Consider the following 14668-nt stretch of genomic DNA (forward strand, 5'->3'; position numbering starts at 1 on the left):
AAAAAAAAAAAAAAAAAAAAAAACCATAGAATGTGTAGAACTGATATAGCTAGGCTTGGGGGCTCACATGTGTAGTCCTAGCACTTCAGGAGGCCAAGGTGGGACAATTGTGTGAGTCTAGGAGTTCGAAACCAGCCTGGGCAATACCACAAAACCCCATGTCTACAAAAAAAAAAAAAAAAAACCTTAAAAATTAGCCTGGTATAGTACCGCATGCCTGTAGTCCCAGCCACTCCGGGGCGCAAGTGATTTTTTCTGCCTCAGCCTTCTAAGTTTGAGGCTATAGTGAGCCGTGATTGTGCCATTGCACTCCAGACTGGCTAACACAGCGAGAGCCTGTCTCAAAAATAAATAAATAGAGGAGCTGATGGACAATGGAAACATGGTATGTCAGAATGTGTGGAACACAGTTAAATTTGTCCTTGAAGATAAATTGATAGCATTAAATAGATATATTAGAAAAAAGGCTGGGCGCAGTGGCTCACACCTGTAATCCCAGCGCTTTGGGAGGCTAAGGCGGGGGGATCACCTGAGGTCAGGAGTTTGAGACCACTCTGGCCAATATGGCAAAACCCCATCTCTACTACAAAACATTAGCCAGGCATGGTGGTGGGTGCCTGTAGTCCCAGCTGCTCAGGAGGGTGAAGCTGGAGAATTGCTTGAACCTGGGAGGCAGAGGTTGCAGCGAGCTGAGGTCACGCCACTGCACCCCAGCCTGGGTGACAGAGCGAGACCCTATCTCAAAAGGAATAAATGGGGGAAAGCCATTTCATACATGAAAATGTAAGAATCCTCATAAAGATGGTAACTGAATCTGGCAGTATTAAATAGCACATCCAATAAGATGTTTTATTCCAGAAATGCAAAAATATTTTAACACCCAAACCTTAGACACTGTAAGTTTTAGGACATTAGTGGACTAAAAAGATGAAAATCACATTCATCTATTCATCAGATACTTACTGAATGCCTCTTACGTGCTAGTAGTCTCTGTTCTGATGGCAGGGGAAAATGTACCAGGGAGCATTCTGTAGCACTTAGAACCAGTGCATGAGGCTGGGTGCAGTGGCTCACGCCTGTAATCCCAGTACTATGGAAAGCCGAGCCGGGTGATCCTGAGGTCAGGAGCTCGATCTTCAGGTGATCCTGAGGTCAGGAGTTCGAGACCAGCCTGGCCAACATGGCAAAACCCCGTCTCTACTAAAAATAGAAAAAATCAGGCTTGCGTAGTAGTGGGTGCCTGTCATCCCAGCTACTTGGGAGACTGAGGCAGGAGAATCGCATGAACCTGGGAGGTGGTGGTTGCAGTGAGTTGAGACCACACCACTGCACTCCAGCCTGGGTGACAGAACGAGACTCCGTCTGAGAAACAACAACAAAAAAAACAGTGTATGAAGCGTCCATGTCATGGACTCATGCAGACTGTGTTCTGAGGCACAAAACTTAGCACACATGACCACGTTTTTACAAAGACTCAAAATTCAGGGAGAGGGGAATGGGAGTGGTAGGGATGGGAAGATGAAGGAGGAAAAAATGAATTCATGGAAATAGAATTGTGTCAGAGGATTATATGCATTTACAAGGCATTTACTACATATTGCCAAATCTGCCTCAAGACAGGTATTATTTTTGCTTTACAATTTTTTTGTAACTGTTAAAATATATGTTACAGTGTAATCAGAATTGTTTATATAGAGAGTCTGAAAGTTCTCTTTGCCCCGTTTCTGTGTTTCAGATAGCAAAGGCATATAAAGCCATGAAAAACTGGGTATATACATGGTCTCTTATTTTGTTTTTATAGATATCTATTGAAATCGAGACTCCTACCCAGATATCTTTAGTGGATGAAGCATCAGGAGAGGTAACTAAGTATTAAATATTGATTTAAAAAAATAGTGCTAAAATGATTATCTTTCTCTTTGATTTTGTAGTCAGATGCTCTCCCCCTCAGCTATGCCCTCAATCTTTCTCTTTGATTTTGAATGCTTATTTAACCATAAATAAAAGTCTAATAATTGAGTGGGGTTTTAGGGGCAAAAAAAATCCATTTGTGATTGTGTAACTCCATTTGGGCTGGACTCACAAAACTACCATAGACTGAGTGGCTTATACAATAGACACTTGTCGCTTAAGGTTCTAGAGACTAGAAATCCAAGATCCAGTCTCCAGCAGATTTCGTGTCTGGTGAGGGCTCATTTCCTGGTTCTTTTCTTTTCTTTTCTTTTTTTGAGACGGAATCTCACTCTGTCACTCAGGCTGGAATGCAGTGGCATGATCTTGGCTCACTGCAACCTCCACCTCCTGGGTTCAAGCGATTCTCCTGCCTCAGCCTCTCTAGTAGCTGGGATTACAGGCGCCTGCCACCACGGCCAGAGCCCAGCTAATTATTATATTTTTGGTAGAGAGGGGGTTTCACCATGTTGGCCAGACTCGTCTTGAAATCCTGACCTCAAGTGATCCACCCGCACTGATCTCCCAAAGTGCTGGGATGACAGGCGTGAGTCACTGTGCCTGGTCACTTCCTGGTTCTTAGATGCTGTCTTTTCCCTGTGTCCTTCCAAGGTAAAGGGGCAAACGAGCTCCCCTGGGTGTCTTTTATAAGGGCACTGATGTCATTCACAAGGCTTATATGCGCAACAACTTATCACCTCTCAAAGGCCTCCTAATAAAACCACTTTGGGGGTTAGGATTTCAACGTAGGAATTTTGGGGAGGGACATGAACATTCAGTCCTGAACAGTGATGTATTTATTTCCCATGTTGTAAAGGATTGGGCATGGCTTATTTTTTGTCACACTTGTTCCGTATTACATGCTAATGATGGGAACCCTGGTGTTGCTATTACTACATGATGTTATTGTCACATTTACTGAGTTTTATAATGTTCAGAGTTTAAAATGGTGATTAATATTTTTGCAGCAAATTCATGTATATTGTACTTTTTTTCTGATTCCTTATTCAGAAAAGGGGCACTGCCAAGTGGTAAAAATTTATTTTTCGTCATTAAATTTTGAAGTAGTACTTTTGTGAATGTATGGTTTTAATAAGTAGGACTATAGACATACCCCCCCACCCCTTGTTTTTAACCTTACAGCTGGTAGGTATTTTCCTATTTTGGTTAGTATTGGTTTTGTAGCTTCATTATAGCACACTGCTTTGCCATGTTTAACTTTGAGGGTGTCTTGTGTTGTTTGAATGTGATCTGAACAGAAACTGACTTTTTCAGATATTTCTTCTTTGGAGAAGTTCAGACAGTTGAAGTTGAGGTATTCCTCCCATCAAATTATCCTGAGGGGGGACTACAGAGCCACTTTAGGGAGGATTAAAAAGGAAAAAAAAAATAAAAAAAGGGCCGGGCGCGGTGGCTTAAGCCTGTAATCCCAGCACTTTGGGAGGCCGAGACGGGCGGATCACAAGGTCAGGAGATCGAGACCATCCTGGCTAACACGGTGAAACCCCGTCTCTACTAAAAAATACAAAAAACTAGGCGGGCGAGGTGGCGGGCGCCTGTAGTCCCAGCTATTCGGGAGGCTGAGGCAGGAGAATGGGGTGAACCCGGGAGGCGGAGCTTGCAGTGACTTGAGATCTGGCCACTCCCCTCAAGCTCGTGTAACAGAGCGAGCTTCCGTCTCAAAAAAAAAAANAGACTCCGTCTCAAAAAAAAATAATAAAATAAATAAAAAAAAAATAAAAAAAAAATAAAAAAGGTTAGGTGAACCTTTGTAAATGCCATCCTGGACTCTGCAAACTGCTTTTCCAAGGAATACTGTGATTGGTTTGTGGCCTTGTCACAATCAGGGATATTGGTGAAAAGCATTCCCTAAGCTGGGGCCGACAGCAGGCAGACTTTTGAGCAGTCTTGCCCCACTTTGATTTTTTCTGTTTTTTTTTTGTGTGTGCATTGTTTATCCAGCTCCAACCAGGGGGAGACCCATTTGAAAGGGTCTTCGAGAATGAATGGAGACTTCTGTGAGGAGTCACTGTCACCGAGCAGTGACCTGGTGTGTGCAGAGTTCTCCCCACTTACTGATGGCTGGAGAGGCAGTAGCGCCCGCAGGTCTTGCCCTTGCCAAACAGTATGATGTACAGTGTGAATCGGGACCAGGCCTCGTCCAGGCTTTAAACTTTTTTTTTTTTTTGAGACTGAGCCTCACTCTGTCACCCAGGCTGGAGTGCAGTAGGGCGATCTTGGCTCACTGTAACTTCCACCTCCTGGGTTCAAGTGATTTCTCTTGTCTCAGCCTCCTGAGTAGCTGGGATTAAAGGTACCCACCACCATGCCCAGCTAATTTTTGTATTTTTAGTAGACAAAGGGTTTCACTATGTTGGCCAGACTGGTCTCGAACTCCTGACCTCAAGGGAGTTGCTCACCTCGGCTTCCCAAAGTGTTGGAATTACAGGTGTGAGCCACCGCACCTGGCTCAGGCTTTAAAAATTGTTAAATAGTGGCCGGGTGTGGTGGCGGCTCTCACCTGTAATCCCAGCACTTTGGGAGGCCAAGGCAGACATATCACTTGAGGTCAAGAGTTCAAGACTAGCCTGACGAATATGGTGAAACCCCGTCTCCACTAAAAATACAAAAAATTAGCCAGGCGTGATGGCAGGCCCCTGTAATCCCAGCTACTGGGGAGGCTGAGGCAGGAGAATTGCTTGAACCCAGGAGGCGGAGGTTGCAGTGAGCCAGGATCATGCCATTGCACTCCAGCCTGGGCGACAGAGTGAGACTCCATCTCAAAAAAAAAAAAAAAAAATTAAATAGCTTTATTCAGATAGAAGTCAAAGTCACAGAATTGTGTATCCATCACCACAATCAATTTCAGAATATTTTCAGCACCCCAAGGGGAGAAAGCCTGTACCAATTGCAATCCCTCCCTATTCTCCTTTCCCAACCCCCTGGCAACCACTACTGTATTCAACTCTCTGTCTCCATGGGTTCACCTAATCTGAATATTTCGTATGAATGGAATCGTACAACATGTGTTCATTTCATATCTGACTTCTTTCACCAGGGATGTTTTCAAGGGTCGTCCATGTTGTAGCATGTGTCAGTTCTTTTTATGGCCAAATAATATTTCATTGTATGGCTAGACCACATTTTCCTGATTCATTCATCAGTTGATAGACATTTGAACTGGTTCCACCTTTTGACTAGTACGAAGAATGCTGCCGTGAACAGTCAGGCACACATTTTTGTGTGGCCATCGGTTTCACTTATCTTGCTTCTATAACTAGTGGTGAAATTGCTCAGTGCCATGGCAACTCTGTTGAGTGGACAGGGATTCCACTTGTTTCTAGGATTTGGGGAGTGAGGAAATTCGGGGAAAAGATACGTTGTTAAAAGGTACATAAATGTGTTCTATGAAGGAGGGCTTTGTTGAGCTAGGTCCTAATGATAACTGCTTTCCATTACGATTTTTTCTTTATTTTCTTTTTAGAAGGAAGAGATTGTCGTGACTCTCTTACCAGCTGGTCACTGCCCGGGATCAGTTATGTAAGGAGGCTCATTTATTTCGTCATTTTATTATATGTAGATACATATTGTATTTGTAGAAATACATTGTTAGGGTCTAAAATTAATAGGGGGCTGGGTGCATTGGCACATGTCTGTAATCCCAGTGCTTTGGGAGGCTGAGGCAGGAGGATTGCTTGAGTTTGGAAGTTGGAGGCTGCAGTGAGCCATGATCATTTCAGTGTACTGCAGCCGGGGTGGCAGAGTGAGAGCCCGTCTTTTTTTTTTAAAAAAAAAACAAACAAACAAACAAAAAAGAAAGAAAGAAATAACACATATAGTGAGATTTGATTGTTTTTCTAGCCATTTAAAACACATTTGTTCCCAGATTGAACTAGGGGGACAGGTGAGATCAGATTTGAAATATTTCTTATAAAATGGAAGTCTTCATGGCCAGGTGTGGTGGCTCACACCTGTAATCCCAGCACTTTGGGAGGCTTCGGCAGGTCAAACCCTGTCTCTACAAAAAATACAAACATTAGCCGGGTGGGGTGGCACACCCCTGTAGTCCCAGCTACTGGGGAGGCTGAGGCAGAGAATTGCTTGATCCCAGGAGGCGGAGGTTGCAGTGAGCCAAGATTGCGCCACTGCATTCCAGCCTGGGGTCAGAGCAAGACTCTTGTCTCAAAATGAAAATAAAATAAAATAAAATAAATAAATGGAAATCTTCAGCAGCTGTTTCCCCAGTGACCTTGTATTTTATCATCACGTGTATTTCTCCATGAGCAAGAAGGATCTCAACATATAATTGAAAGTGCTAACATATCACAGGGAACGTCTATTAGAAACTGGGTAAGGCTGGGCGCGATGGCTCAAGCCTGTAATCCCAGCACTTTGGGGAGGCCCGCAGACGGGGGCGGATCACGAGGTCAGGAGAGTCGGAGAACCATCCTGCGCTAAAATACTGTGAAAACCCCGCTCTCTACTAAAAATAGAAACAAACTAAAGCCGGGCGAGGTGGGCGGCCGCCTGTAGTCCCAGCTACTCGAGAGCGCTGAGGCAGGAGTAATGGCCGGTAAACCCAGGGAGGCGGAGCTTGCTAGTGGAGCTGAGATCCGGAGTCCAGCCCGGGCTGGGCGACAGAGCGAGACTCCGTCTCCAAAAAAAAAAAAAAAAAAAAAAAAAACTGGGTAGCATCTCCATTCTGTTATTTTCTACCCGAGGGAAGAGGTAACAGCTAAGTGCCTGGTGTGGTTCTAATTACCATGAGAGTCCATTACCATTGTATTATAATGGATATGTTTGCAGGAAGCATTTACTATGCATCTCACATGTATTTGCTTTATTGGGATTTTACATGAGACTCAGAAGTCACTGGGATATATTTCGTTTTCAGGTTTTTATTTCAGGGCAATAATGGGACTGTCTTGTACACGGGAGACTTCAGATTGGCACAAGGAGAAGTTGCTAGAATGGAGCTTCTGCACTCGGGGGGCAGGTACTTGGCCTTGTATAGGCCTTTTTTTCGTTTTGTTTTTGGTGAGACGGAGTCGTGCTTTGTCGCCCAGGCTGGAGGGTAGTAGTGCAGTCCTGGCTCACTGCAACCTCTGCCTCCAGAGTTCAAGTGATTCTCCTGTCTCAGCCTCCCAAGTAGCTGAGATAACAGGTGTGCGCCACCATGCCCGGCTAATTTTGTATTTTTAATAGAGATGGGGTTTTGCCATGTTGGCCAGGCTGGTCTTGAACTCCTGACCTCAGGTGATCTGCCCGTCTTGGCCTCCCAAAGTGCTGGGATTACAGGCATGAGCCACTGTGCCTGGCCTCTTAAACAGTTCTTGTGTGTGTGACTGAATAAAGTTTTGTTCTGGCTGGGTGTGGTGGCTCACGCCTGTAATCCCAGCACTTTGGGAGGCCGAGGTGGGTGGATCACTTGAGGCCAGAAGTTGGAGACCAGTCTGGTCAACATGGTGAAACCCCATCTCTACTAAAAAATATAAATATTAGCCAGGTGTGGTGGCGCACACCCATGATCCCAGATACTTGGGAGGCTGAGGCGGGAGAATTGCTTGAACCTGGGAGGTGGAGGAGGTGGCAGTGAGCAGACATGGTGCCACTGCACTACAGCCTGGGCAAAAGAGCGAGACTCCATCTCAAAACACAAAAAAAGTTACACATAATTTATATCACATTGGATGGCTAACATCAATTTTTTTTCTTCTTTTCAGAGTCAAAGACATCCAAAGTGTATATTTAGATACTACTTTCTGCGATCCGAGATTTTACCAAATTCCAAGTCGGGTAAGTGTGCCTGGAGGAGCAGGGTTCTCATCTGGCTGTACTAGTGTTTTTAGTAGGAAGTTTGTAGGGTGACAGGTCAGATCCCAACTGTCCCCGTAGGTGTGAGTACCTGGGAATGTTGGGAAGGAAAAGGCTCTGTGAGGCTCTCCCCATTAAATGTCTCTTTAAAATCCTGTCTAGGAGGAGTGTTTAAGTGGAATCTTAGAGCTGGTTCGAAGCTGGATCACTCGGAGCCCGTACCACGTTGTGTGGCTGAACTGCAAAGCGGCTTATGGCTATGAATATTTGTTCACCAACCTTAGTGAAGAATTAGGAGTCCAGGTATGGTGACCGTTCATTCTTTTTGTTTTTTTTTGAGAGGGAGTCTTGCTATGTCACCCAGGCTAGAGTGCAGTGACATGATCTCGGCTCACTGCAACCTGCACCTCCTGGGTTCAAGCGATTCTACTGGCTCAGCCTCCTGAGTAGCTGGGATTACAGGCATGAACCACCAAGCCTGGCTAATTTTTGTATTTTTAATAGAGATGGGGTTTTGCCATGTTGGTCAGGCTGGTCTTGAACTCCTGACCTCAAGTGATCCGCCTGCTTCCGCCTCCCAAAGTGCTGGGATTATAGGTGTGAGCCACTGCTCCCAGCCTGTTCATTCTTTTCTGTTGCTCCCTTCCATCCTCCCAGCTCACCTTTCTTCCTCCTCCTTGCCCCCAAATAACTGCAAACAGTGACAGATGAAAGCCGAGATCACGCCACTGCACTCCAGCCTGGGCGACAGAGCAAGACTCCGTCTCAAAAAAAAGAAATAAATTTGAACGAGGAGATACGGGAGTGGATTGTTTGCAGTACATGCTCATCTGTTGCATGTCATGTAAATGCCTTTAAGGATAGATGATCCTTGATTTTTTTTTTTTTTTTTTTTTTTTTTTTTGAGACTGTCTTGCTCTGTTGCCCAGGTTGGAGTGCAGTGGCATGGTCTCAGTTCACTGCAACCTCCACCTCCTGGGTTCAAGTGATTCTCTTGCCTCAGCCTCCCGAGTAGCTCGGATTACAGGCCTGTGCCACCACACCTGGCTAATTTTTGTATTTTTAATAGAGATGGGGCTTCACCATGTTGGCCAGGCTGGTCTTGAACAACTGACCTCAAGTGATCCACTGACCTCTGCCTTTCCCAAAGTGCTGGGAATACAGGCATGAGCCATGGCGCCTGGCCAAGGGTAGATGATTCTTGATTGTTTTTGTCTGTGTGGATTACTGCCTTATTCCCAGCATTTAGAATAAAGCTCGACACACAGTAGGTGTACAAGGAATATTAATTGAATTTCTCTTGAAGGACTGAAGGACAGTATTAACATTATTAAATGACATCCCTGAGCTGAGTCTCCATAATTTTTCATTGCCATCAGTGATGGTAGTGATCCTGGCCAGTTGGCCTTGTACCTGTTGACATCCTGGCAGAATACCAGAGTGTACTGAAATAGCCAAAAACGGCTTTTCAAGAAAGAAGAGAGGGTTAATTCACTAATTGGGTGTTTTGCCCTGAATAATTAACCTTGAACAATTTATAGGAAATACATTTCAAATAATTTGCATGTACATATTATTTGCCTTAGGTTCATGTGAATAAGCTAGATATGTTTAGGAACATGCCTGACATCCTTCATCACCTCACAACGGACCGCAACACTCAGATCCATGCATGCCGGCATCCCAAGGTACGTGTGTAAGTGATTCCTCTCGTATTGTTTGCGTAATCTATGAAAAAGAAGAAAGGTCAGGACGTCCATTTATAGGCTCTTCGCTTTACAAATGTAAAACCTGAGGCTGCAATCCTAAGTTGTTAGCTCAAGGTCATGTAACTGCACATTACCATATTCCATGACCATACTTTTCATCATTAGTAAATAGACACACATCTTGATAGTTTTCTTTTTTTTTTTTCTTTGAGACTGAGTCTCCCTCTGTCGCCCAGGCTGGAGTGCAGTGGCGTGATCTCGGCTCACTGCACGCTCCGCCTCCCGGGTTCACACCATCCTCCTGCCTTAGCCTCCTGAGTAGCTGGGACTACAGGCGCCTGCCACCACGCCCAGCTAATTTTTTGTTATTTTTAGTAAAGACAGGGTTTCACCGTGTTAGCCAGGATGGTCTTGATCTCCTGACTTCGTGATCTGCCCACCTCAGCCTCCCAAAGTGCTGGGATCTTTATAGTTTTCTAATGGAATCTATTCATACACATTTGATAATTCAAATTTATTTGTAATGAAATCAGTAATATGTTATAGCTTATAACTTAAACATTTGTGCTATTTATGTATGTATTTATATATTTTGAGACATTCTCACTCTGTTGCCCAGATCGGAGTGCAGTGGCTCACTCTTGGCTCACTGCAGCCTCCGCCTCCTAGGTTCAAGTGATTCTCCTGCCTCAGCCTCCTATGTAGCTGGGATTATAGGCATGCACCACTAAGCTTGGCTAATTTTTGTATTTTTAGTAGAGACGAGGTTTTGCGATGTTGGCCAGGCTGGTCTTGAACTCCTGATCCCAAGTGATCTGTTCTCCTTGGCCTTCCAGAGTGTTGGGATTACAGGCGTGAGCCACTGTGTCCATCCTGTGCTGCTTATTTTTGAGACTGATGACATGAGCGTGTTTATAAATTTTTTCTTCTACTTGTTTGAGATAAATATCTAGACATAACTTTTTTCACACTTTAAAATAGTTTCATGTCTTGATGGTCCTATTTCAAATAGATATTTCCAGTGTCTTTGCAAGTCACATGTCATTTGTTGTCTTTTTTTTTTCTTTTTTTTTTTTTTTTTTTGAGATAGAGTCTCACTATGTCACCCATGGTGGAGTGCAGTGGCGCCACTTCGGCTCACTGCAACCTCCACCTCCCAGATTCAAGCAATTCTCTTGCCTCAGCCTCCTGAGTAGCTGAGATTAGAGGCTCCCGCCACCACACCCAGCTAATTTTTGTATTTTTAGTAGAGACGGAGTTTCACCATGTTGGCCAGGCTGGTCTCAAACTCCTAACCTCGTGACTACCCACCTTAGCCTCCCAAAGTGTGGGATTACAGGCATGAGCCACCACGCCTGGCCTCATTTGTTTTCTAATGCCAACACAAAACATCCTTCTCTTGTCAAACACTGAGTACAAGACTTTCATTTTGAATTTGCTTTAAAAAATGTTGTTTCAATTAAAATTATTAAGGCTAATTAGTGATCTTTAAATGTAGTGGTTTGAGTGATCATTATTTTTCTCTAAATTTTAAAATACCTTAGCATTAAATCCTGTGTAATTTTTTAAGTAAACATTGCATTTATTCATTTGGATCACTATTGTGGTAGTACTAATGGTTCCATCAGCCAAAAGCCTAAAGTTGCTTAGCCCTTATGATAAAGCATAATTTCAAATGAGAGAATTCTGATCCACAGCATGGAATGTTTTCCTTTAGGCCACTGTGAAAGCTGCAGTGTAAATTATTTTTGCTGATTGATAAGCTGCATATTCTGTGTTGCATTTAGGGATTTATTTCTTCATTTTGCGTGCGTATGCTCATATAAATACACATAAATATTCACATATACACACACGTCCCGTGGATTCTTAGATGGATAAAAATGCATATATAAAACAAACCAGCCGGGTGCAGTGGCTCAGCTCATGCCTGTAATCCTAGCACTTTGAGAGGCCGAGACGTGTGGATCACTTGAGGTCAGGAGTTCGAAACCAGCCTGGCCAGCGTGGCAAAACCCTGTCTCTACTAAAAATACAAAAATTAGCCGGGCATGGTGGCGCGTGCCTGTAGCCCTAGCTGCTAGGGAGGCTGAGGCATAAGAATCGCTTGAACCTGGGAGTTGGAGGTTGCAGTGAGCCAAGATGGCACCACTGCCCTCCAGCCTGGGTGACAGAGCAAGACTGCCTCAAAAAAAATAACAAACAACCCCCCCCCAAAAAAAAAAATCCATAAACTTAGGCAGAGCATAGTGGCTCACACCTGTAATCCCAGCACTTTGGGAGGCCAAGGCAGGCAGATCACTTGAGTCTAGGAGTTCAAGACCAGCCTGGGCAACGTGGTGAAACCCCGTCTCTACAAAAAATACAAAAAAAAAAAAAAAAAAAAAAAGAAAAAAAGCTGGGTTGGTGGTGCATGCCAGTATCCCAGATACTTAGGAAGCTGAGGTGGGAGAGTTGCTTGAGTCTGGGAGGTGGAGGTTGCACTGAGCCAAGATTATGCCACTGCACCCCAGCCTAGGTGACAGAGTGAAACCCCGTCTCAAGTAAAGAAATAAAACATAAACCTTTTTGTCCCTTTTTCTGTTGGACTCATAGGATTGGGCCCCTTGCCCCATAAATCTTTTAATTGGCAAATTTCTTTTTGCTGTGAATTTTCTCATATCCCAGAAAGTAGCTTAATTAGTAATTTCTTTACTGTCAGGGTTACTTTCCTTAAGATGCTATTTCTATCTGCTTAAAAGATTTTTTTAGGTCACATACCCTTTAAGAACCCTAACAGGTAAGTCCAGAGCTCATAGAGTCCAGTCTTAACTCTCATGTGCAGCTTCCTAAGAAACAGTACCAAAGGCACCCCAAAGAAATCTGAGTGAGATGGAATGTTAATGGTTTGGAAGGTTCTGGATTTAAAAATAATGCCTTTGGAAAAGTTGTCCCATTATTTTTCAACCGTTTGAAAACACTTGTATCTGTTAGTTTTTTCCCTCCAAATTGATTTTGAAAACTTTTTAATTTGAATTAATGAATTTATTTTAGACAGAGTTGCTCTGTCACCCAGGCTGGAGTGCAGTTGTGCATTCATGGCTCACTGTAGCCTCGACCCCCGCCCAGGCTCAAGTGGTCTTCCTGCCTCAGCCTCCTGAATAGCTAGGACTGCGGGTGTGTACCACCCACCTGGCTAATTTTTAAATTTTTTTGTAGAGACAGAATCCCACTATATTGTCCAGGCTGAAATCTTTTTATTATTAAAAAAAAAATTTTTTTTTTGAGATGGAGGTTCACTCTGTTGCCAGGCGCAACAGAGTGCAACGGAGTGCAGTGGCGCAATGTGGGCTCACTGCAACCTCCACCTCCCGGGTTCAAGCGATTCTCCCGCCTCAGCCTCCCAAGTAGCTGGGATTACAGGCATGTGCCACCATGCCTGGTTAATTTTGTATTTTTAGTAGAGATGGGGTTTCACCATGTTGGTCAGGCTGTTCTCAAACTCCTGACCTCAAGTGATCCACTTGCCTCGGCCTCCCAGAGTGCTAGGATTACAGGCATGAGCCACTGCACCCAGCCCTGAAAACTTTTTAAACAGTAAAGTTGTAAGCCTGGTACAAGGGTCTGGGCCCAGTGTCTCTCGCCTGTAATTCCAGCAGTTTAAGAGGCCAAGGCGGGCAGATCTCTTGAGGTCAGGAGTTCGAGACCAGCCCAGCCAACATGGTGAAACCCTGTAACTAAAAATAGAAAATTTAGCTGGGTATGGTGCTGTGTGCCTATAATTTCAGCTACTTGGGAGGATGCGACATGAGAATTGCTTAAACCCAGGAGGCAGAGGTTTTAGTGAGCTGAGATGGCACCACCCCTCTCCAACGTGAGCAAAGCGAGACTCTGTCTTAAAAAAAAAAGACTGATACAAGGAACACCATACACCCTTGGTTTGGATTTACTGGGTTGTCAACACTTTGCACCTCTCTTCCTCCATCTCTGTATATATAACCAGCTCCCCACTCCAAACCACTTGAGAGTAAAGTTACAGACTCCATGGTACGTCACCTCGAATCCTTCAGCCTGTGGCTCTTGAGAAGAACGTTCTCCTGTGTAACCACAATACAATTCCCTTCCTCAGGACATTTCGTGTTGATATGGTCCTATGAGCTGTTACACAGTCCATGTTCAGATGTCCCCAGTTCTTCCCATGGTGTCCTTTATAGCTTGTGGAAATAGGAGAACACGGGCATCCAGGATTTATCCGAGGGTCATGCATTGTGTTCGGTCAGGCCTAAAGGGTCTCCTTTGATGTAGATGGTTTGTCCAGCCTTTTGCGTCTCTGTCTTCACGTTGGTGGTTTTGAAGAGTCCAGCCCAGTTGTTTTGCAGACTATTCCCCCATTTGGAATTATCTCATTGTTTCTTCATGTCTACATTTTTTTTTTTTTTTTTTTAATGTCTGGAAACTTTTCTACTTTTGTTTTGAGACTGCCCACAACAGATCTGTAGAAAATGTAGAACTGTTTTTCTATGCTTTTTATCTTTTTTAGGCAGAGGAATATTTTCAGTGGAGCAAATTACCCTGTGGAATTACTTCCAGAAATAGAATTCCACTCCACATAATCAGTATTAAGCCATCCACCATGTGGTTTGGAGAAAGAAGCAGAAAAACAAATGTAATTGTGAGGTAAGAAAGCAATGTCATAGGTCTTCTGAGAGACACTTTGAGTAAATTGTCTGATTTAATTTCATTTAAGTGCAGTCTAGCCTAAGCCCAAGAATATAACTATATATTATAATTAATTTCTTAAATTTAAACTTTATTTAAACGGAGGGGATGCTGCTTCCAAACCAGTTACACACCCATCAGCTAGTGTATCCTGAGGTTCCCTCTGGGTAGGTTGGTGAGATGGTTGGAGACTGAAGGCATCTGAGTGCTTGGCTAAGAGTAAGAAACTGATGTCATACAGAACAGAACCCTTGGTGGAGTAGTGACCATAATGATCACAATATTTTAGCAACATTTCCTTAACTTTGGTTGTTTAGAATATCTGCAAACAGGTCCTTCCCCCTCCTTCCCTCCCTCAGGCCCCTCCGCTCCCTCCCTCCCTTTCTCCCCTCCCTTCCTCCCTCACCTCCCTTTCTTCCTCCCTCCCTCCCCTCTCCCTCCCTTTCTTCCCCTCCTCCCCTCCCTCCCCTTTCTCTCCTCCCTCCTTCCCTCCCTCC

The 14668-nt window shown here is 44.1% G+C and overlaps 1 protein-coding gene across 7 annotated transcripts in view; it reads left to right on the forward strand.

Annotated features, from left to right (window-relative positions):
- The window catches only part of DCLRE1C (DNA cross-link repair 1C), a 48856-nt gene that overhangs the window by 14034 nt on the left and 20154 nt on the right, over nt 1-14668 (forward strand). For 5 of the 7 annotated variants that reach the window (XR_001886048.1, XR_001886050.1, XM_017874259.1 and 2 more), the window contains exons 4-10: nt 1802-1861; nt 5435-5490; nt 6845-6946; nt 7674-7746; nt 7927-8067; nt 9351-9452; nt 13993-14129. Coding sequence is in view for 5 of the 7 variants with exons in the window: in XM_017874259.1 (XP_017729748.1) it covers nt 1802-1861; nt 5435-5490; nt 6845-6946; nt 7674-7746; nt 7927-8067; nt 9351-9452; nt 13993-14129 (671 nt within the window). In the remaining 2 variants the exon portion in view is untranslated. The remainder of the gene's footprint in view (nt 1-1801; nt 1862-5434; nt 5491-6844; nt 6947-7673; nt 7747-7926; nt 8068-9350; nt 9453-13992; nt 14130-14668) is intronic. The other 2 variants (XM_017874268.1, XM_017874263.1) reach the window with 2 other exon arrangements.

The sequence above is a fragment of the Rhinopithecus bieti genome, unplaced genomic scaffold (assembly GCF_001698545.2).
Source record: "Rhinopithecus bieti isolate Rb0 unplaced genomic scaffold, ASM169854v2 scaffold_1012, whole genome shotgun sequence".
Taxonomy (NCBI): domain Eukaryota; kingdom Metazoa; phylum Chordata; class Mammalia; order Primates; family Cercopithecidae; genus Rhinopithecus; species Rhinopithecus bieti.